Below are 22,607 nucleotides of genomic sequence, written 5' to 3' on the forward strand. Positions count from 1 at the left end.
TTGTGACAAAACCTACAAGTGGCACAAATGCCTGCTTTTGCAGGGAAGTTATTTTGTCTTCCTGGTGCCTGGGAATAACAGAACCCATTTCAGTGAAGGGAGGACAAGGACTCTGCCTGAGAGGCTCCTCTGTCCATGGTGTGACCCTGCTGCAGCTCACAGCATTTTTGGATGTCTGCTCCAAGGCAGAGACAGCAAAATGAGGCAGGGCACAGTTCATCCCCTTCCCACCAACCTTTGACAAACTCTGATCCATTACATTCAGGAACCTGGTCCTGTCCATGCAAATGGCTTTCATTTGGCAGCTTTTATTCCCACCCTGCCACTCTGTGAAAGGTCCAAGGTGCAAAACATGGGAGAATTATGGCCAGGATTACAAGCTCACTTAAGGAGCCAGGCTTTTTGTTTTTCAGGCTATGTATGAGAGCTGAAAAGGGATCCTGTCCATTAGTGTTGTAAAAAAAAATAAAAATGTTCCTGTTTGATGCCAAAATAAAAGCATTTTCAAAGGCTCTTTGATGTGAAAGACAGAAAGATGTGCAGGCAGATTCTGGAGGAGGTCTTGTCTTCAGCAATTACCAGCACTCTTTTTGAATCCTACTCCCCAGACAGAACTTTTATATGAAGTAGATAATCATGCTGCAGAGTGTATCAGCTCTAAACCTTGTGGCTTTTCAATTAAGCAGCAATAACCTTCAGTCCAAAATCTCCTTAACCAAGGCAGGAATAAAACAAACAACCCCCAAAACCAATTAACCACAGGTGAAGCAATTCCAAAGACAAACTTGCTTTTAAAGGAATTCATTTTGAGCTCTTCTTGGGTAGCCATGCCAGTTTTCCAAGCAATATTTTGATCATTAAAACAAGAAGTGATGCAATTTCCACAGTGACCACAAACATACCAAGAATATTTGAGCTAAATTTATCCAGACTTCTAGTTTGAGTCACTGCTTTGGTTCGTTATTTTTCCATGGTTTTCAGTTATGCACAGAGAGGAGTTGGGGACAGCCTGGGACTGAGTTTTCCCCAGCAGTATCTGAAATGCCAGCCTTTATTCCTGGGAGCCACACATGGACTATTAGAGAGGAAATGAAGCTGCTCCTCCAGCTCCCAGCCCCAGGTTTCTGCTCCTTCCTACCACTCTTCCTGTGGCACACTGACCCTTTCCCTCACCCCTGGGTGACACTAATGGGGCCTGTCTTTGCAGATGAGAAGTTCCTGAAGCTCACCAGGGATCTGCTGCCCTCTCCAACTGCAGAGGCAGAGTCAAAACAGAGGATCTGCCCCAGGTTTCCCACTGTGCATCTCCATGGCAGACCCCAAGTCCTGCCAGCAACAAGAACTGCTGACTGCCAGAGTCCCTCTGACTGCAGAAGGGCTTTTGGAAGGGTGAGAGCCTTTCCTAAAACTTAAATACTTTTAAAATAGGTTCTCAAAAGTGAGGGCAAGGCACCAACTAAAAAACATTGAGACACTTCTGTTGTGAAAATATCAGCAGCTTACATAAAAGAGCTGCTGCTGTGGTGATGCATAATCATGCAAATAAGCAATTGCTGACCCACTAATGAGCACACAGACTTGAATTAAGGGAAGGAACTAAATATCAGCCTGACTTGATGTAAAATCTGAAACAGAAGCTATTAAGAGACAGACTTCATGGTTGAGTCACCATCCCTGGGGGGGTTTAAAAGCTGTGTGGATGTGGCACTTGGGGACATGGTTTAATGGTGGGATTGGCAGTGCTGGGGGAGCAGTTGGACTCAGTGACCTTAAAGGTCTTTTCCAGCCTTAAAAATTCCATGATTCTATGATTTTATATCACAGATTGGGAGTTGAATGGTATAAAATCCATCCCTCATCCCTCATCTGCCATGCAAACAGTTCCTCCCAGCTCACTGCCTTCTGCAAGCACAGCTCTGGCAGCCCCATTATTGATCAGAGCAGTGAAAAACAAACAAACCACAGAATTAAAGCTGTAAGAATCCCTGAAGATGCCATTATGTCAGTGCAGAGAATTTAATGGGTTTTGGATAAGGCTCCATAGGCTCTGGGGAGGATAAAACCCCATAATTCATAGCATTTTCTTAATGCAAGTATAAAATCACCAGCAACATGTCTGTCAAAACAGTACATCAATTACAGCCCTGGGAAAGACTGAGTTGGTGTGAACACTATCAATTGCTTTTTTCCCACTGAAACAGAGGACAGCAGTTCCATGACCCCCACCTGAAAGCTCCCTCATACATCACATCTCAGAAACATTGTAAAGAACTCTCTGTGTACAAGTTCTAAGGGCAAAGGATTTTCTTCATTACCTTATCACCTTATCTTTGGTTTTTCCTGGGCTTCTTGATAGAGTTGTCATAAATTACAATTCAATGTAATACACCACAAATACATTTTAACATGAAGGTGAAAAAATAAAGCTGTAAAACAGCAGATAATTCCAGATGTAGTTCAAATAAAGATCAATGTTTTACTGCTGCCTGTAAATCAAACTGGCTCTCAGGTCAGCCTCTCTGCTCAATTAACTTCCCAAGGTCTTTGCTGCACCACTGGCTCTCCCAGCAGCTCTGCCCTCTTTGACACAGCCCTCAAGTTCAAGAGCAGGCTGGCTTTGATGGTTTTTGTCAGGAAAATTGTAAATGCCTCAGCATTCCTTGCCCCTTTTGGAAATGCAGGTTGGGTTTGGAGAGATGCTGTAACAGCCAGCTCTGCAAAGGAGGGCAGGTTTAACCACAGGCGTGCTCAGCTGCAGACCAGCCTTCTGCAGCAGCCCTTGGCCCCTTGTGAGGTTGCACCACTTCTGTAAGAGTTTATTTAAATATTTAAAAATACAAGCCTATTACTGCCTTGCTGGTGTACTTCCTATTCCTGCTGAGCATTTCCTACTTCTCCTTCTGCAGGGCACTCTGCAGTGAGACTGACTCACACACAAAACCTGTTCTATTTTCTGCTTTTTTAGCTCATAGGAACCCTTTCAGTTTGCTGTTTGGACTCCAATTTACTCACAGCTTAACAAGCAGGGAGAAAAGCAGAAAACCTTCAAGGCTGATTTAGTCTGATTATGGAGAACTTCACACAACTGACACACTTTGCAGCTCTCCAATGCTCTGTGTGCTCAGTTTACCTCCCAGATCCTCTCCTTGTCCTTCTCACCCCACACTGTCATAAAACACTCAGAGTAATGCTACTAGAGGGTGATGTGTGGATGGAAAAAGCAGGACAGAGCTGTGAGTACTTTTTGCCTGTTATGCAGCACAATGTGCCCAAGGCCCAGCTGCTGGTCCTGTCCCCACACATGGCAGATGGGAAGGGTTAAAGTTTACACAGTGACTTCAAGAGGAACAAACTGGTATCAATGGTGCTGATTTTCCTTTCCTCCTCTATTCAGCAATAAAGATTTTTAAAGTTATTCAAGCTGTAAGCTCCTGCCCTTCACATGTAAGGCAACAATGGTGCAGAACTGAGAGGAAATCACAGAATCAGAGAACTATGACTCTCTGATTCTATGGAAGGGACCCATCAGGACCATTAAGTCCACCCCTGCACATATCCTGCCCTGATGCCAACCAGGAGCAAAGCTGGAGGCACAAAGTGTGTCCCAGGAGGATAAACTGCTCCATTTGCCCTTGGCCAACCTTGAACTGTCACCATTCAAACTGCTGTGAAAGTTTCCCTATAAAATTGCACTTACTCCTGAGCAGTCCCTCTTGTTAAAGGACCCTTTGACTTTTTCAGTTCAACCCTTACTCACACCAGAGCCTTTTCCAGGATTCAGGAAGCAGCAGGGCAAGTAGCAGCTCTCCCTGTGAATCAGATCTGAGCTGAACCATGGCTCAGCTGGGGTTGCAAAGGTCACTGCCATTGTGGGCAGCTTCCTTCTAAAAAGACAGAAAGCCTTGTGAGCTGCAGGGTCACCACAGCACTTCCAAAGCACACCTTAGGGGCCTCTGGTCCACTCCCAATGACAACTCGAGTCATATGTCCTGATTATTTGTCTGGTCCCTCATGTAATATTTACCTTCCTTTTCCAGACACACTGTCCATGTCCATCTGTGCTTCCCTGGACAGTGGGAAGTTACCAAGTTACAACTGATTGGCCTCAAAACAAGTTGTCAAGGTGCACTTAGTTAATATCTGCAAAGTTACTGCAAAGTTTCAGGCAGCTCTCCTTGGCATTGTTGTCCCTAATTATGTAATGTTATACACTTTCTACCATAACACCCCTCTTCAGAGCTCATTTCTAGATTTAGCAGGACAGAAGAGACACCTTATGGCATGTTTGAAGGATAATCCAGTCTCTGAGACACACCAGTGGCATATGAATGCTCTGTGATTTTGAATAAAATTCACAGTAAGAAGGAGATAAGCTTTTTAACAGAAGTACCCTTATGTTTCAGAAGACAATGATTGTTCTCCTACACCTCTGAGAAACTGTCTCCTAGAAAACCATGCAAGAATTAAATCCTAGCTGTGAAATTTTTGTAAGATTCAAAGAAATCAATCAGCCCATAGAAAGGCAATGTATACTTTTCCACACATTCATAAAGTGATGCCTCTGGGCTTCCATTGTGCTTCCTACAAAATTCACATCATGCCACCTCCTCTGTATTATGCAGAGCTCTTTTAACCAAGTTTTAAAAAAAAAACAAACCCTGTACTTCATGAGAGACTGCAGCCACCCCCATATCCCTGCTCAGTTTCTTTTAATTAGGACAAGATGAACAAATCCAGGAGAGGGGAAGTAGGGCTTGAGAGATGCTGAGAGCACCCACAAGGGAGAATCATCCTGAGCTCTGGTGACAAATTTCCTCCGAGGGCTTGGTCAGAACCAGCAAGCCAAGCCCAGCTCCATCCCTGGAGAGCAGAGGGTCAAGTTCTGACACAAATCTCATCCACTGCTGGGGAAAGCTGGCATACTGCTGGGACACAGGGAAAGCTGGCAGACCACTGGAAACCAGGAGCAACAGCACAGCAGACACCTGAGCAAGGTGAGCCTTGCACCCTGTATTACATTTTCTAACTAACAAGGATGCTGAGAAGCTTTTCTCCATATACAATTGGCCAGGGCTTTATAGATGCCAGGAAAAAAACACTCCTAAAAAGTCCTAAGGCTTCAGATAATGAAGGTGCATAGGGATCTGCTTGGAAGTGCTTCCAGCCCTGCTGATCCAGCTGACCCACCCCAGAGCCCCCGGCACCACCGTGCTCAGGGTAAACTCCCCACTGCCCAAAAAAAAGAATAACTCCAAGGTCTGAGCACTAATGAGGTGGCCAGCATTAAAGGAATGATTCTGGATCTCACTCCCCTTCTCAGCAGCTCCTGCAGAATGGGAGCAGGAGGCTGCATCCACATTGTTCCTACAGGGGTGTAAACAATGGGAAGCTGAGTGAGTCACCATGCCCCTGCTCCAGCCTCTGCTCCAGCCCCTGGGATCCGAGAGAACGAGGACCAGCTCACTCAGGGAGAGGACCCGTTAGCTAATGACAATCATTCTTGGCAGCACCCACACAATCCTGAAATAACAATGAGTTTAAGCATGTACAATACCCTTATAAAGAGCAAATCCACCAAGGCGGTACTGGTGCTTTGTACAGGGAACTTAAGCTTTACAAGGATCCCTTTCCCAGTTTTCCAACACTGTTGACTATTTTAATATAACCCAGATATATCCATACAGAAGAGTCTACCAGTGAGATCTGCATGTTTCCAGCTAACCAGTTTAACTGAATATAATTACATAACAGCAACGTGTAATAAAGTTCTCAGAAAAAAACCTGAACTCAGAATGGAGAAAATATAACTATTCCACTTTTCACTTCATTATTCAATCCTACAATAATTTATTTACTGTATCTTTAAACAGTGAGAAAACTTGTCAGATCACTACTGCAGAACAAAAATTTAGCAATTCTGAACTGTTAGCGCAGATTAAAATTCTTCTCATGGTTTATAGCTTAGTATTCAAGTGGAGATAATTTCTCCCAGAGAGAAACTGAGAAAGCAGAATTTAAGAATTTTAAGAATATTCAATAACCAAGTGTTACCGAAAGGTACCATGCTAATTACCAAAAGCAAGCAGAAAAATTAGTATCACAGAACAAGCAGAATACGTACGGAGAAAGGAAAGAGTTCCCAGAGCTCCCTGTGACGCTGCTGAGAAACGTCTTCAAACAACACAAGGAGGCCTCTGAATAAACTATCAGGTTTTGCTTCATAGTTGCTGATAAAATCCAAAATAAGGCTGCAAAAACATTAGCTTCTGCTGGAGCCTGCTTACTCACTACAAAGCGTCAAACACACCTTCTTCCCACACTTCAAACGCAGATGCTGCCTCCTAATGAAGCACTTGCTGCAAGGGGGGAACACCGTTACACAAGAACAGGAGGCTATTTCTTGCTGCAGAAACATAACTGGGTTTGACTCAGAGAAAGGCAGCAGTGCCTGGGAGCTGAGGGTTGCAGAGAGAGAAACCATCCAAAAATAATTTGCCTGCTCAGGAAAAAAAAAAAATTCACAGGAAGCAACCTGAAGCATATGTCCCTTCCAAAAGGGGAATTTCTTTATTACATAAACACAAACCTTCTAATCTAGCCCGACATGAAATCACTGCAAGCCACTGAAGTGGAGCTGGGGGTAAAACTGGAGCACTTAATATCTGTTCAGGCTGAGAAGAGATGCTCTGATTTTAGCAGCTTTCATAGCCTGAATACCCACTGCATCAGTGACTGGGAACATATTTGCATTCACACACTGAAAAAGCACAGATCTTGTAAAACATATTTAGGAACTGGTGAGACGTGATACATATATTGACTAATTCCCTAGGCCTTTGGAGAACATCCATCTTTGGGGGAATGCTATTCTTACCACCTCCACAGCTCCACATCACTCTCCCTGGAAGTAAAATTCCTTGTTACGGACCGCAAATTTTCAATTAGGGCTCAAAAAACTTTCACATTTTTTAAACCTCATCAAAGCCCAGTGGTAGCTACTGAATTCTCTTGGAACCTTTTGTTCCCAGTCTGAACAGGAAAAGAATAAATCCTCCAATTTACCATTTTGTGGATCCATGTTGCTCTCCCTGCAAACAGCGGATTCCTCCGTTCCCACACACCAGTACATTCTGGGTCACAGTTGTGAAGGTCCCACAGACAAACTTTCCACAGCACTTCAGACTGAGCAGTGTTCTCAGAGCTGGATGATCCCCATCATGTGAATGCAGGAGCAGAGGCTGCTAGTGAGCACCATCCTGAAGAAACATCATTTATTCTGTTTAAAAATAAACAACAAAACAAATTAATCGTTCTGCTGTAGAAATGGCAAGATGTTCACTCCTCTCTACTATTAGCACAGTTATCTAAATGTCACACTGCAGAAATACATTATTCTACAAATACAATTATTTTCATAATAGCTTTGTAAAGAGCATAACATGAATTAACAGAGAGGACTAACAATTTCTGCACCACAGAAAGACAACGTTCCTAATTTTTCACCACCAAAGCTACTCAGTCTCTGGGCAGAGGACATGGGGGTGGGCAGGGGTCACAGCTGCAGTTTCAGATTCTCCACAAGCTGGTGTGAAGACAGACCACTGAAACCCTGCAGTGCAGCTGGAAAAATCCTAAATGCAACCTCAAAACCTCTCCCATCCACAAAGACAACAACAGCTCTTGTAAGACTGTGAGAAACTGAAAAATACCAATGTGGTTACTGAGATAACCCTCTGCAGGAAAGAGAAGAGGTAAAGAGAAACACTCCAGCTCCTGTCCCCTCTGTCCAGCCTTTTTGAGAACTCTCCCACCCTGGAAGCATCAGGCTTCTTCATTCAGGGAGGCAAATCAGGCCCTTAGGAGCTATTAAAGGCTGACTTCTTGTGAACTGCCTGGTATAACAGGCAGCAGAAAATTGCACAGCTCAGTCTCCCAATGCATTTCCAACCCCATCCCTTTTCACAGCTTTAACCTCTTCATACAGAGGTTCAAACTTCTGGAGAATTTGCAGTGTTTGTCCAAGCAGCATCAGAGCTCCTTCATTTTCTGCTTTCAGTTTCATCAGCAAACACCTACCAGATGTAAGATGATGCCCCTCAACTGACTCTTACTGGATCTTCTCATGTTGGGTGTGTGATGATGAAGTTTTGCTTTGAGGCTCTAGCTCAGCAAAGCTCATAACCCACCTCCCACTACAGCCAGCAAGGCCTGAGATCAGCCCTGCCTCTCCCTGAGAAGAGCTGGCCTCCTGAACTGGGATCAAAGGCCATGGGAATATAAAAATATGCTGATCCATCACCACTCTCCAGGAAGATTTCTGCTCTCCCCTCCTTACACTGGGTTTCAACCACCAGCCAACAACACTAAAAATCACTGCATCCTATTTCAGCTGTTTCTAGGCAAATATTTGAATTTCAGGTGCACTCAGCTTCTGCTGACCCTGACTTTGCAGTGCTTGGCAGCAAGAGCCAAAACTCACATCCCTGTGCCCCAGTCTGGGTGCTGCAGGAGGCTGAGATGGAGGTGATACCTAATCCCAGATCCAAGCCCACAAGCTGGTGAACTGCACTGTTGATGGAGGAGTGAATTCTACCCTGGAATGTGCTGGGCCCCACCAGGCTCAGCTTCTCTCCTGGTCTCAACTTCTCTTGGCCACAGTGGCAGGAGGAGAGGCTGCACTGGGACCACACATGCCTCCATGTCATGGGTGGGACAGCCAGGCAGAGCTGTCAGGGAGGCTCTCACACCTCCTCAGAGCTGTCCAGGGTGTTCACCCTGGCAAGGGAGGGGATGTGCTGCTTCCAGCAGCTGCCTGCCCTGAGCAGCCCCAGGGAGAGGGAACACTTCCCCCTGCACAGTGACCCCCAGCTCTGCAGCAGATGATGGTTTCTGAGGCACTTCCTCGGGCTGAGATGGGGACAAACCATGTGCACCCACAGCAACAGCACAACAAACACTGAACAGGGGTCAGCATGGACCCCTGAGGCTTGGAAACCATCCCACTCCTGATTTTTAGCTCTCTACTCAGCCTATTCCCCTAGCTGAAACTTCCCTTGTATAATGCAAAAGGAAAAATAATTTTTAGGAAAAATAGTGGTGTGGTTGTGGCAATCAGTTCCATTTAACTGCAAGTAATGGAATGCTGTAGCCATGTGTGTTACTGCCACACAGTGCCTGAGTACACAGAATTTCTGGATTTCAGCATCTTTTTGTATATAATTAAAAAAGCCCTACAGGGCTTTACCTTAAGCACGGCGCACACAACTACAACACCTGCAAACACCACGTGTGGATTTGACTTAGGAAGACTATGAGCTCTGCAGAATCTCGTTGAGAAGGAGATGGACCATGCAGAACACACCTGAACACGAGTAAGTGGAATTTATATCCCATTTCACATTCCCAGTCCTGACACCAGCTCCTGCCATACCTGAACCACCACCTCCCCTCTCCCCTTCACCAGCCCACCCAGTCTTACCCTGTGCATTACCTAAAAATAACCAGACCCGCAGAAACATCACGGTTTGCCCGAAATCACTTCCTAACCCATTTTAAAAACCCTGCTAAAACTTCAGCTCTTTACCCAAACCACCTGTTGTTCCTGACAGCCGCACCCGGGGCTGGCATCCCCAGGGATCCGAGGCCCGGGACAGGGAAGCGCCGTGGCTCCTGCCGGGGTCGATGGCGACCCTGCGGCCCGGGTGCCAGCCCAGGGACCCGCATCCCTCCTCGCCGGGCGAGCAGCGAGCACCAAGCCATCCCCTTCTCCCACACCTCGGCCTGGGTGAACACCAGGCTCTACTCCCCGCTCTGGGGGCTCTCCCGCGCCTTTCCAGCCCCTTTCCAGCCGCTTTCCAGCAGCCGGGGTGGGGCGTCCCCTCACAGCGAGTCCCGCCGCTCTTCGTCCCCGCCGGGCGGGGCGGCCGCGCTACGCTCAAAAACTTCCCTCCCAACTTTCATTTTCTTTAAAAACAAACGCCTTTTCCCCCTCGTTTCCACCTGAAAACGCCCCGGCGAGCCCCCCACACCGACTGTCCCGGCGGCGGGGCAGGTGCCCCACACGCGGCAGCAAAGTCACGGTACCTCCAGCGTCCCGGGCCGGCGCTCCCGGCGCTGCCGCCGCCTCCTCCTCCTCCGCCTCCTCCCCGTCCGGCGCCGCCCGCACGCCTCGCTCCGCGGCGCGGGAGGCGGAGGGAGCCGGCAGCGAAGGGAGCGGGACGGCGGCTCCTCCTCCGGCCCCCGGCCCGCGCCCGGCCAAGGGCGAGTCCCGGCTCGGCCCCTCGCCTGCCCCCGAGGGGGATGGAGCTCCTTCCCCAGACCCGACCCGCACGGCCGGGCAGCCCCTGGGCTCCGGGGAGTTGAGTTTTTAGGAACAGGCAGGCTGGGAGCGGCGGTGCCCGGAGCGGGAGCGTCCCGCAGCGCTGCCCATCGCCCCGGCAGCGCCCAGCTCAGCTCGGGTTTAAAGCTGCTCCTTCCCCGGGTCGCGGCGAGTTTGGTGCTCTGGGGAGAGCAGAGCGAGGTTGCCCCCTCTCTTCGGAAGGAGTCAGATGTTGGTGTGCGCAGCCCTTCCCCAGGCTGACCCATTCCTCTCCAGCAGCCTCTGGCGAGCCAGGGATTGCCCCATTTCCTCCTCCCGTCGGACCAACTACGGGAAAAAAATTCTGCGTGCCTGTTGCTTGGTGTTCTGTAGATTAAACACAGGATGTTTTTTACCCTGGTCGGTACCTAGTGGGTCACTGATGGTCACTTGGGGGTGGATTTTCATTCACAGAATGGCTGCGGCAGCCTGAGATTTTCCTGGGGGCTTCTTTGGATGTCCAGATGGATGATCCCTGGTGCCTTTCCCCGTGTTCAGGAACCCATCAATCTGCGTGCAGTTGCAGCCATAGGTAGGGAGGAAGTATGTACCAATACTATTGTTTTCTGACTTTTAACACAGCTAAAAGACAGCCTTAGCTGTTTTCAGCACCTTTCCATCTTCTACCAGCCTGTTGCTCCCTTTTGTGCCCAGCTCTTAGCCAGGCCTTTCTTACACCATTTTTAGCACAATGTTCGAAAACACCCTATCATTTTCCTTTATTATGATAGAGGCTCTCATTTCCTCTGGCAATAATTTGCCCACACATTCAAGCTAATTTTTCCCTTTCCCCCCTCCCCAAATCTCATCCCACTCTTCCTTATGTCTCCATTGATTATTTCACTCCAAGTAAGGCCTTTGTATCTCCAGCCTTCCCTTTTCTGGAGTCTGAAAGCTTCTGAGTGATGCTGTCAGTGAGTGGAAAATTCAAGGAGTTTGGCTTGGCCTGTGTAGGGAGCCGATAGGAATTCCTCACACATCAGATGGGAAGAGAGTTAAAAGACAATGGAATGTTCTTGCTGTGTATCTACATTGCAGACGAGAGAAATAAAACTGGGCTGGGAACACATTTAGCAGAGGCACACTGGAGGTGGATGTGTCTCGAGGGGTTTAGGAAGCAGCCAGAGCAAGGCAGGAAGCCCCATCTGGCTGCAGGAGCCACAGTGTCTTGGAACTCTTCATTTTGAGGCTCACCTCAGAAGGAAAAGAGGATCCATCCTACTTTGTGCTTGCCCCTGCCAGCTGCAGGTCTGCTCTTCTCCCTCTGCTTACAGTAAATGGCACAACTCAAGCTTCTATGTGCAGAGCACTCACCACACTTAGTACTTCATGCCTTAAATTGGCTAATTCTTCCCAAATTGCAAAAATTAATCCAAGTGCAGATTCCCTCACAGTCCCCCAGTGAAATACTAAATCCCAGATACACCCGTTTCACAAAGTTAAACATTTATTAGGAACAAGAACTATTACAAAAAAGATATCCATAGACTAAATATATACATGAGGTTTAAACATAACATTTTCATGTACCTTTAGCTATAAAAATACATTAGATTAACTGTATCCTAATTTATAAATATAGTTCTTTTCTTTAAAAAAAAAAACAACTAGTATTCATATGAAAGCCTTATTGTGCAATGGAGGAATAGATATACCCTCTAAGGGGTAATTTTAAAGTTAGTGTCTAGTGTTATATAACTTAGAAAATTCAGTGTGTAGAGTCAAACCCTGATTTATACAATAAGAGATACATTGACTTTTTAAAAACGTAATAAAGGGGAAAAAAGTGAAATATATATCATATATATAAAGCCAGAAGAGTAGGATTTTAAGAATTCCAGATTATTTCAGTTTCCATCACTGTTTATCAAAAAATACAGAGATACATCAAGATCACCAGCCTTTTACTATTTGTCTCACCTCCCTACTGAGGAAGCCCTCAGGTGGGCAAGAGTAAAATGTTTGTCTGAGAAGATGTTTGCACTCTTAAGTGTCTTACAAAAATAGAAACTTATTTACAATGATCCCATTTGGCCTTTCATGGGGGAGGGAGGACATTTTCATCACTGGATGAGGAGATTTACCTGCCTCACACTCTGTGGGAGGACAGGCTCCTGGTTACACTGTTGGAGGTATGTCATGTTAGAAGTGAAGTGATGTTGAAGTGCAATTTCAACATTCACCAACTAATAAGGAAGTTTAGGCTCATGCAAACTTTTTCCCTTACTTATCGCCACCCACCTTCCTTCCTCCTCCAAAAAAAGCTCCACTCATGCAACAGAATTTGTTGCTGTCTGAGTCTATCTGTGAGCAAAGGAAGGTACTGAGTAAATCCTGGCTTGCAGCAGAAAAGAGAGGTTAGACCTGCATTTCTGCTTCAAGCTCTGGCATCAGGAGCAGCAATCCTTATCAGTGCTCCCTGGAGATCTGCTGATAAGCCATAAGGAACCTCAGTGGGTTTGTTCTCAGAGGACAATCCCAGAGGGATCAGCTGAACTTCCAAACAAGCTGTCACCACTAACTCCTGCACACTCACAGCTCCTGCAGACGTGGGACTGGCTGTGCCTTTGACAGGGTTCTCCAGCAGAGTCAGGAGGAGAGGAGAAAGGAAAGCAATGAACCCAGGAACTGAAGATAGCCTGTGACTTGTCATTAATTTCATAATAATTAATCTCATCATAATGTCTGGGCATGCAAAAAAGTTACTGCAGGAGGTGCTAAGGCATGAACTTGGTGTGACAGCCACTCCATGGACAGCTGTGAGTAAGGAATAATCCAAGGCAGTTTTCTCAGTAAAGGATCAGCTACTCTGTGCTGGCCACAAGATGACAGCACTCACAAGATCAATGGCTGTGAAGCTGTTGACAGACTGAAGTCCAGCCACAGCTTATTCCATGGTAACTGGCTTAAACACCCTCCTCTTTAGCACTCAAGGTGTGCTTGGGAGCACCTGCCTTTTCACACTGCACTTCCAGGAATGTATTTTAAGCTACATTCATACAAGATAAAGAAGCAATGTGAAGAGCTGGCAAGTTTTACTCTCACAGTAATAGTCCTGGCTCAAAAAACAAAGAGATGTTCAAAAAGCCTGAAAGTTGCAGAGAAAGAGAGTGCAGGACAGTTTCCTGCAGTTTCTTCTGCTCCCTCCCCCAGATCAGGACTGGTATGGGGTGTTTCCTGTGGGGTATCTACCATGCTACAATCTCAACATCCAACTCGGTGTCACCACGGTAAGTGCAGTGCAAAATCCTCTTGAGAAAAGTGCTGTAGTGAAGGTTTGAGATACAACTGTGACTCACTGGGAGCCAGAAGGATCAGCAAGTTAGGAACTTGCATTTGCAGCATGTGTAGTGTGTGGGTTCCAAGGATATTTGAAAATCTGGCTCTGTTGGGTGACATACTGGCCCCAAAGGAGTCCTCTAGGAAACTCCCAAAAATCTCATTCAGGGCTAGAATATCATCAGGATGGAGAATGCACATATCTTTAGAGAGACCATAATAGCTCTTTCAAAGAGAATTTCCTTACAGATGCTTCCATGAAAGCTTGCACTCCCATTCCAATCTTCACACAAACTCCACCAACTCCAGTCAACTTGTTCTAACCCTTACCACTCGAGTCCATCTCTGCCAAGGGAAACCCAAGTGCCTCTGAAGGTATTTGCCAGTACCTTTGATGGAACCAGCAGTCTCTCCAACATGCCAGTGATGTCCACGTCCTTCAGGGGTAGTTTGGAAGCAGATGTCCTGCCAACACTGTGACCAGTGTTTGAGTCACAGGGAGCAGGCAGGAGTACAGCCAGGGACTTGTAGAGTACAAGTGTGTACTGCCAGTAGGGTCAGTGAATCAGTTTCTGAAGAGCCAGTTGGCTAAATGGAGTCCAGTAGATTCAGTGTTTCTAGAGGAATAAAGACATTTTCCTTCCCTCCCCTCCCCCTTGCTCTGAACATGTCCCCCATGTGTCACATTCAGTGTCAGCATTTTAGGCCCCCTGTTTTCATGGACTCTTCTGGGAGAGTTTGATGGTGACTGTTTTCACTTCGGTGTATTCTGCCAAAGCATATTCCCCACTGCAAAAGAAAAGAGGAGGAAAGGGGCAAACAGTTGTTGAATGTTAATGTGTATTTCCCTGAGAGAAGAGAGTTGCACACATGTGCATCTTTGACATCAGGTCATAAAACCAGATCTGAACAGTTTAGACCAGCTATCCACTTGTCCCACCACTTCTAATAACCACCAAGTGCATGCACATAAGTACAAAAAATTACACCCTACTGTGAAAGAAACAGAGAATTCTTTGGTCACTGTAACCCACAAGAGGACACCTGTGACTGTCTAGTGCAAGCTGACTGCTGCTGTGAGAAGCCATACAAGACACAGTCATGTACACACAGTTATTGGTGCTTAGACAGCAATTAAAGGAATTATTTTTTCACCAAAAAGAAAGCTTCTGTCTACAAGATACCATGTCATCAGGAGGGCACAGTTGCTGCAGAAATGCATGCTGATGAGAGAGCCTATCATTGCATTATGTCTTGGTGGGTGATAACTGGCTCTGTTCCCATGCTTTTCCCATGAGAAACCTCTGACATCCTTTAATTAGCCAGGCAGTCAGGCAAAGAAAACCATAAGGTCTCAATATATATCTATGTCCCATCTGAGGATTCATTTATTTGCTGTGCTTAGCAAATGAGGCACCTGAATGTCTCAGAGCAACAGATGTACCAGAACAGTTACTGGAAATGGTTTCTGGGATTATATTTGGCTTGTGAAAGAAAATATGTGTTAGATTCCTCTGAGGAGTCAGCTGAATGGTCTAAGAAAACCTGTCTCCTATACAAGACAAAAATTAAGATTTAAGACAATGTCTCAGCTCTGTGTCTAACTCATGGGGTGACCTTGGTTTAAAAATTTCAGCTTTAGTAACTGTTAAGTGCTGACGTGTCTGGTAGCCCCAGTGTAACAGGCCAGGCTGGCAAGAGGGACAGAGAGTTCTTCTGTAATTTAGCAGCAAGCCTGGAAGGTGGGATGTAGAATGATTTGGGAGATCATTCTTTCCCACCTGAAAAAGGAGCAATTCTAGAGAAGCCAAGAGAGGCACAGACACCACCATGGAAAGATGGAGCAGGTTTGGGGTGGATACCAGTGTCCCCAGCCATGGTGCCCTACTTCTCCCTTCATCTGAAAATCTAACTAGTATGGAAAAGTGCTTCCAAGTGGACTTGACTGAACTGGAGCTATTAAAAGCTTATAAAGCAGATGAAGGTGCTCTTAGAGGAGTGCTTTACATCCACGCTCTACTGCTTTAGCACCTCCCTGTGGAGCATGCTGCAAGCCTGATTAAACTTTAAAAGCAAATTCAACAGTGTTTTCACAGTCACAAATGTTACTGCATTCACCACCCACACAGAAACAAAATATTGAGCAAAACTTACAGTTCTCTGCCATTGCCTGACATTTTAAAGCCACCAAAAGGGGCCTGAGCATAGAGCGCATTGTAACAGTTGATCCTACAATAAAAACATCAATTTTAAAAAGACAATTCAATACCAAGGAAAAGCAAGATGATGACAACAGCAACAATACAATAAAAGGCTGAAATCTCTCAGCTTTCTCTTTCATACAATTCATCTGAGAAATCAGATTTTTGCAATAAAATCTTTTGCTGCAGAAACAGAAAACATCTGAGTAGTTCTCAGTCTGACCTACATCTCACTTCATATCCTCTAATGGCAAAGACATTCATGCTTGAGCTGGAATTTATGCCCTGTTCAGAGTCATGATTAAAATAAATACTCCAAACTATTCCCTAATTTATTAAGAAAATTCTGAAATGAACATGTTTACTCAGAAAGCTGTCTAAACACTCACAGGCCCCAGCATCCCCTTCCAGGTATTGAAAACATTTGGACTGTACCAGACAATTGTGTCACAGTAAAATAAAAGCACTGGGCCCATTTCTATAGATACTTGGTAGAAAAAGCTGATGCAGACACTTCCCCAGCATCTCAGTAAGATCAAATGACTGAAGGTATGAAAGTCACAGGTATGGCTTGTGCTGTAGGTGTGCACTTCCATGTGTGTTTAGCATATGTATCCTTCAAAGCCCAACATCCCATTTTTATGTCAATATTTGAAACCAATTCTTCTGGTGCCAACTCTTGAAATTAATCCTCTGCATCAGAATCAGACACCAGATCAACTTCCTGTCTTGAGTGGAAAAAATATTAGGATTCCATCTTTAAAACCATGCTAATATAAAAGAAGAGATTTTGTATGCAAAACCAGCTGCTTTTCTTTGTGACAGTGGTGTGTTGCCATCTACTGTTCATACTCATTTGTGCAGCAAAATCCCATCTGGTGCTGGCTAAAGATCATGAGAATTGCATTTTGCAACATACAGGGTTTTGGAAGGCATCAAGTCTGGTGGAACTTACTACAACCCTGACAAAGAAATACCTTGGCTAAAGGAGAAAACAGTCATTTTCTCAACATGCTGTCTGCGCCTCACCACCCTGTTTTGAGGATGGATGTTGCTTCTGATCAGAACATCAAGAGTTAGGCAGGCTACTAATACATCTTACCTGCAGCATTTAGAGAATCACAAATATTCTGAGTTGGGAGGGACCCACAAGGATCATGAAGTTCAACTCTTAAATGAGCGGCACGTATGGGGATGGAGCCCACAACCTTATTATTTTACCAACGTGATTGCAAGTCCTAAATCCCTCTCCCCTGGCAGGAAACAAAGCCCCAGCCCACCCTCTGTTCCCAGGCTGCTCACCAGACTGTCCCTGACTGCAGAGCTGAAGCCAGGGTTAAGGCTCTGTCCAGGTTCTTGGTGAACACTGCGGCCGTCAGTCCGTACTCGGTGCTGTTGGCTCTTCTTATGACCTCTTCTATACTCTTGAACTTCATAATTGGCTGAACTGGCCCAAAAATCTGCACATATCAATTAAACTTTAGTACAGGAAAGCATCTGCTAACCATGGTAATTTTGAAGTAATCAGAATCAGATGCTCTGTTTGAGTAATATATTTAAACCTTAGATTTTAGCCTTCTAGACGTCACTGATAGAGTGTCTTAAAAACTACTAATTAAACTTCAAAGGAAGCATTGTGATGTGCTGTAGTAGTTAAGTAGTTAATAAATGTTAAGATCCAACAAGTAATAGATCACTGTAACAATCAAAATAAGCAGAGTTAGATCTGGACAGGTTACAAATGATTCATCCTTACTCCATTTACAACCCTCCTTTTGAACTTCAGAGCGGAGTGTGCTCAAGTAACAATTAATTTATTTCAAGGACTGCAAGGGTTTTTTTTCTTGGTTTTAATCCTGATTTTGTCACTGTATGCATTTTATTTGCATGCAGTGCATTAACCACGTCTGTGTTTGACCACAAACTTGGCTTCTCAGGTTGCCAGTAGAGGCAACAGCCATACAGAAGGCTTCCCAAATTTTGGGATGGAGTCTCTCATTGGGTACTGCAGACTCTCACAGCACAATAAAGCCCATTGAATGTGAGATACAGACTCATTTGGGCCACTTTTAAGCTCATGCAAGGGTTTCTAAATGTCTTTCTTTTGGGATATCAAGGCTCTTATGTGGAGCCTCAATCCTAGGCAAAGGATGAACATGCATTTGAAGCAAAACTGCCAATGAATGGAACTGGGTAAGCTTTGTGAATCATGGCTTGGGATTTGGAGTCAGTTCATTAAGAAAAGGTCTGTCATGGGATTTTCAGCTCTTTTTCTCTCTATTTTTAGCATGTAACTGATGCCCTGACTGACTGATATTTTTCCCAGGTTCCTTAGAGATTCTGTGGCAGATCTGAGACATTTAAACATCTTGCCAGGAGTGAACATCAAGCAGCTCCATAAAAAGCACTAAGCTAAACTATAAACTACAAATGCCAGTTAGAATTTGGCAACTACTTATTTTCCATTAGGGAACATGATGAAAAGTAGATTAACTTCTATTTCAAAGGAATATCACAGGATCTAATCACATGCAGCTTGTTCAACATTTCTGCATATGAATAATGAAAGCCAGAGTATTAGATCTGCACTTTGCTAGCTTTGACCATGTTTTCATATAGGAAAGAAATAGTCAGTCTCAGGGGATTTTGCCATGAGAATGGAATCTGGGATTGTTTCAGATGCTAAGGCTGCTACAGAGAACTTCAGTGGTTGTTCCTTTGCTCCTTATCAGCATCAGGTCCCAGAGTTCTTTTCCCACCTTCCTGCAATAAAGCAACTCCATCTCTACAAAGTAGTGGAGCAAGAGCACACATTACACTGTCCACTGTCACTGGCAATTACAGGGTAAATAATTGCTCCAGCCTGCCCCAGTGTCAGATATTTTTACTCAGTTATTTATATTAAAAACTATGGATTCAGACAGAACCCCCTTCATCACCATCATTTCTGATTCTGAAGCAGCATTTTTCTAGGTGATTTGTACTGTACCTCTTCTTTGGCAATTCTCATGTTGTCAGTGACCTCTGAAAACACCGTGGGTTTTATAAACAGGCCTCTATCTTCAATGGCAAGACCTCCACACTCCAGCTTAGCCCCTTCTTTCTTCCCACTTTCTATCAGCTCCAGGATTTTATCAAACTGCTTTTGGTCAATCTGTCAGACATGAAAAGAAACAAACAGCAGCACCTTTATTATCCTGGTTCCACAGAGGAGTAATGGAATGTGGCCTGGGGCACATTTGCAGGGCACTGTCAAACTGGGTCAGTTTACAGCTCAGTTTAGGATGTGGCTGTCAGGCAGTGAGCAGGGAAAAAGACAGAATATGGGCACAACTCTGAGCCACAGAAAACCAAAGGTGAAGTGTCATGTGACAGTTTCATCTGATCTAACAGTTTGCTGCCACATGGAGGGGGTCTCCCCATTTTCCCTTCCTCCCTGTCCTGGATATGTGCTCCCACAGCTCACCCCACTTGAGCCATGGGATTTGCTGGCACCCAGATCTCAGTAGCAGTATGAGAACAGCCTGAGATGGACTAGAAAGCTCAGCAAAGGATCTGACCAGCAACAGAATCAGTAGAGGAGAGGGAGGACCAGGATATAAGAAGTATTAACTCAGTTTTGCTGCAGTGTGCAGCTTCACCTCCAGCTCTCAGTCCCCAGCTGGAAGAACACAGTGAGCTCTGCCTCCATCTCCTTCCACAGTGCACACTACATGGACAGCCTCAAAAGTAAACCTTGTTAGTAGGGTGACTTCACAACAACTGCTGCACCAAAGCCTTGCTTCAAATCAGAGTAATTTTTCTCAGTTCTTAGAGCTGGTATTAGCTTGCATTTTTTTTCTCTTCATTGGGAGCCCTATCCTCACTTCTAACTACCTTTTCTAACTCCTTCTAAATATGGAATAATGTCAAATAGTAAGTTCTGCTGTCAGCCTTTAACCAGGGATTTCTGTAGGGGTGAGGAAAGGCCAGTCCAGTGACAGGACCCCAAAGCTGCACAGCTGCACCAGAATTTGGAGGTCACATCATGTACTTCACAAGCACAGTGTGTCCTGTGCTGGGAAGAGGTGCAGAAGCCCACAGTACTTCCAATCACTTCTGATCCTTCTTCCATGCTCCACATGGAGCAGTGGGCTGCACAACTGCAGGTTTCAAACAAACAGACCTGGCTCTTGACATGATGTAGAATTAAGTGATGAAACCCCTCATGACAGCATGCTGGAGATGGTAAAAGATTTACAGAGATGTTTTTAAAAAGAAAACGCCAACAAAAAGCTTAACAAATTTATTGAGGTGATTAAAGAAAAGATTCCACCCACTGGTACAAGGTGTCCTGGAAGCCTGGGGGATTATTCTCATTGCCAGGTATCTCCAGATGCTTGTGCTGGCTCAATCCCTCTCCCTAGGCATCTGGTTTTATTTCAGCAGGGCCAGTTGCCAGTTGGGACTGTTTACATGGAGTGTTCCACACTTGACTCCTCCAGATTACAGACTATATCCTGTCCCTAGTTAATCCTGGCCACACACAATCCAAGTTTTCATGCTTTTAGACAAATATCAAAGCTGCAGGAGGGTGTCCTTGGGATACTTCTGGTACACAGTGGAAACAGAGCCCAGCACATCTCCAGGCAAACAGATGTGTGTGCAGCACATGGACTGTGGGGCAGTGTGGTCTAAGTGCTTGTGTTCTCTCATGTGTTAAGGTGCTACCCAAGGACACACTTCATTCATGCTACTGCCCCAGGAAATGTGTGCCCTCCTGCAGCATACAGTGTCACACTGAGCTTGGCAGGTGTCATACACATTGTCTATTTGTCTGGTTGCTTAGTTGCCAAGTGCAAATAATTCAAAAATATCTGCAAGTGCTTTCCATCCTGGCATGTCTGTGATCCAGACCAATCCAGTCCATCCACTTCACATCACAGAAAACAAAACAAGGATATTTATACAGCTGTAACTTGTTGCAAGGCAAACTACAGTTAGATGAAAAGACACTGGGGAAAGAAAACATTTGTAAAAATGACATGCAAGGGTGGAACTGTTTGTCATTGTAACTAGAGCTTGCAAGGCTTGTTTAAATTCTGTCCCCTACTCCACTATTATTTATGGTTCAAGCATTGAATTCTATTAAAAACACATGATCTGGTAAAGCAAATTCTACTATTTGTTCATCTAATTCAATAGAGAAGGGAGCTTCTAAGGATCACTGCAATACTGAAAATCTGGGAACCCCCAAATCTTCATCTCTTGCTTCATTTCAGTCAAGACCACAAGGAGAATTTTTTCCATGTGCAAACCTAGTATTTGTAATTCTACAAAACAGCCCACAAGTGGGTCCAACAGGCTGTTTGACACAACTCCTACTTAAATGTTTTATTTTCACACTTTAATCCTAAAGTGCATGTCTACAGTATAAGGAAAATATTCCCTGTCTTATAAATCAAATTATATGCCTTGGGCTTAATAATTACTGGCTAACAAGTGCCATAATTAGTGCTTGTTTTGTTTCTGTATACTAGGTCTTGCAGTTCAGAAATCCCAGTATTTGGGGCACTAAAATAACAAAACTAGTCTAGTCTTGTTCTAATCTAATCTTTGCTCTAGTGCCTCAGGATGTCAGTCTCATCTAATGCAGTTTGCTTTCCACAGTTGTATAAGGCACTGGTTAACCAGTTTGCCATCTGTGCAGATTTATTTTATTGCTTCCTGTGATACAGTTCCCAGGAATCCAAAGTTAAAAACTGCCCTTGTTCTGCATTTGAGGTTGGCACTCTGCTCAAACAGTCCTGATCACCCCTCAGGTTTCTTGTGGTGTCCTTTGAATTCCAGCCAGTCAGCACTGCCAGACACATGTGAGTTTTGGAGAAGTCTCATCAGAAGCATGCCTCATTTCTGTCTAAATTTAATGCTGTTTAAAGCTGACCTAATTTTAATCAGAGCAGTACAGTTTATATCAGCATAACCCAATACTGCAGCTGACACAGTCTTTTCCCCACTGCCATGCCATAAGCATCTATGCCAGTGAACAGTAATCCACATCAGGGGACTGACCTGAATAAAACTTTTCTTCCTCTCTTCCAAAAAGGCTGGATTGGACCTGAATCAGCCAGTTCCCAAATCTAATGCAGTGCAATGTAGAAACAAACAACTGCACATGGGACCACTTCTCCAGGACTAGCTTATACCAAGTTCTTGTGGAACAGGATTGTCATCACCTACAGCTGATACAGGACCAAAGAGATCATGAGCTACAACCACTGTCAGGTTGGTTTCTAAGCCAGTGACCACCCCACAATGGGATCTATGCATCATTGTTGTAATGCTGTTGTACATGCTCACCCTGACTTACACCAAAGGAGAATGAAAGCAACAGGCTGGATCTGAAGCATCTGATGGGGAGAGATGAAGACAAATTATTTTTCCTGGTGATTCTTCTCTTATCCATCAGTTCAAGATCAAAAAACCCCCCAGAGCTGAGCAGGTTACTTCAGGAATGGGGGGAAAAAATTATCTGAAGCTTCACATTTGAAGAGTAACTTATGGACAGGTTTAAAACTTGGTTACTTTTGGAGGTATTTTTAAGTCCTTGTGACACTGCATCATTTCTCTCCTCTGCTTAAGTTTCTGTATGTGCCCACAACATAGCTGCAGGGGAAGTGGTTGTTGCTTTGAACTGGCAGCCACATAAAAGCTTTGGGATTTAGAGCTTCCTCCCACTCTCTCAACACTTTCCCATCCTGGCCTTGACAGTCACATACACAGAAATTCAG

General features: G+C 45.0%; 2 protein-coding genes across 2 annotated transcripts in view; both read right to left on the minus strand.

Moving 5' to 3' along the window:
* Nucleotides 1-10,219, minus strand: part of LRRK1 (leucine rich repeat kinase 1) — a 72,540-nt gene extending 62,321 nt beyond the window's left edge. Inside the window, exons 1-2 of the mRNA XM_079317776.1 lie at nucleotides 10,084-10,219; nucleotides 7,063-7,276 (exon numbers count right to left, since the gene is read on the minus strand). Of these exons, the coding sequence (XP_079173902.1) occupies nucleotides 7,063-7,129 (67 nt within the window). The 5' untranslated portion in view covers nucleotides 7,130-7,276; nucleotides 10,084-10,219. The remainder of the gene's footprint in view (nucleotides 1-7,062; nucleotides 7,277-10,083) is intronic.
* A 1,735-nt stretch (nucleotides 10,220-11,954) lies between these two features.
* Nucleotides 11,955-22,607, minus strand: part of ALDH1A3 (aldehyde dehydrogenase 1 family member A3) — a 33,457-nt gene continuing 22,804 nt past the window's right edge. Inside the window, exons 10-13 of the mRNA XM_079318206.1 lie at nucleotides 18,827-18,991; nucleotides 17,140-17,297; nucleotides 15,791-15,865; nucleotides 11,955-14,425 (exon numbers count right to left, since the gene is read on the minus strand). Of these exons, the coding sequence (XP_079174332.1) occupies nucleotides 14,353-14,425; nucleotides 15,791-15,865; nucleotides 17,140-17,297; nucleotides 18,827-18,991 (471 nt within the window). The 3' untranslated portion in view covers nucleotides 11,955-14,352. The remainder of the gene's footprint in view (nucleotides 14,426-15,790; nucleotides 15,866-17,139; nucleotides 17,298-18,826; nucleotides 18,992-22,607) is intronic.

This window comes from Erithacus rubecula, assembly GCF_903797595.1.
Source record: "Erithacus rubecula genome assembly, chromosome: 14".
NCBI classification, from domain to species: Eukaryota; Metazoa; Chordata; class Aves; order Passeriformes; family Muscicapidae; genus Erithacus; species Erithacus rubecula.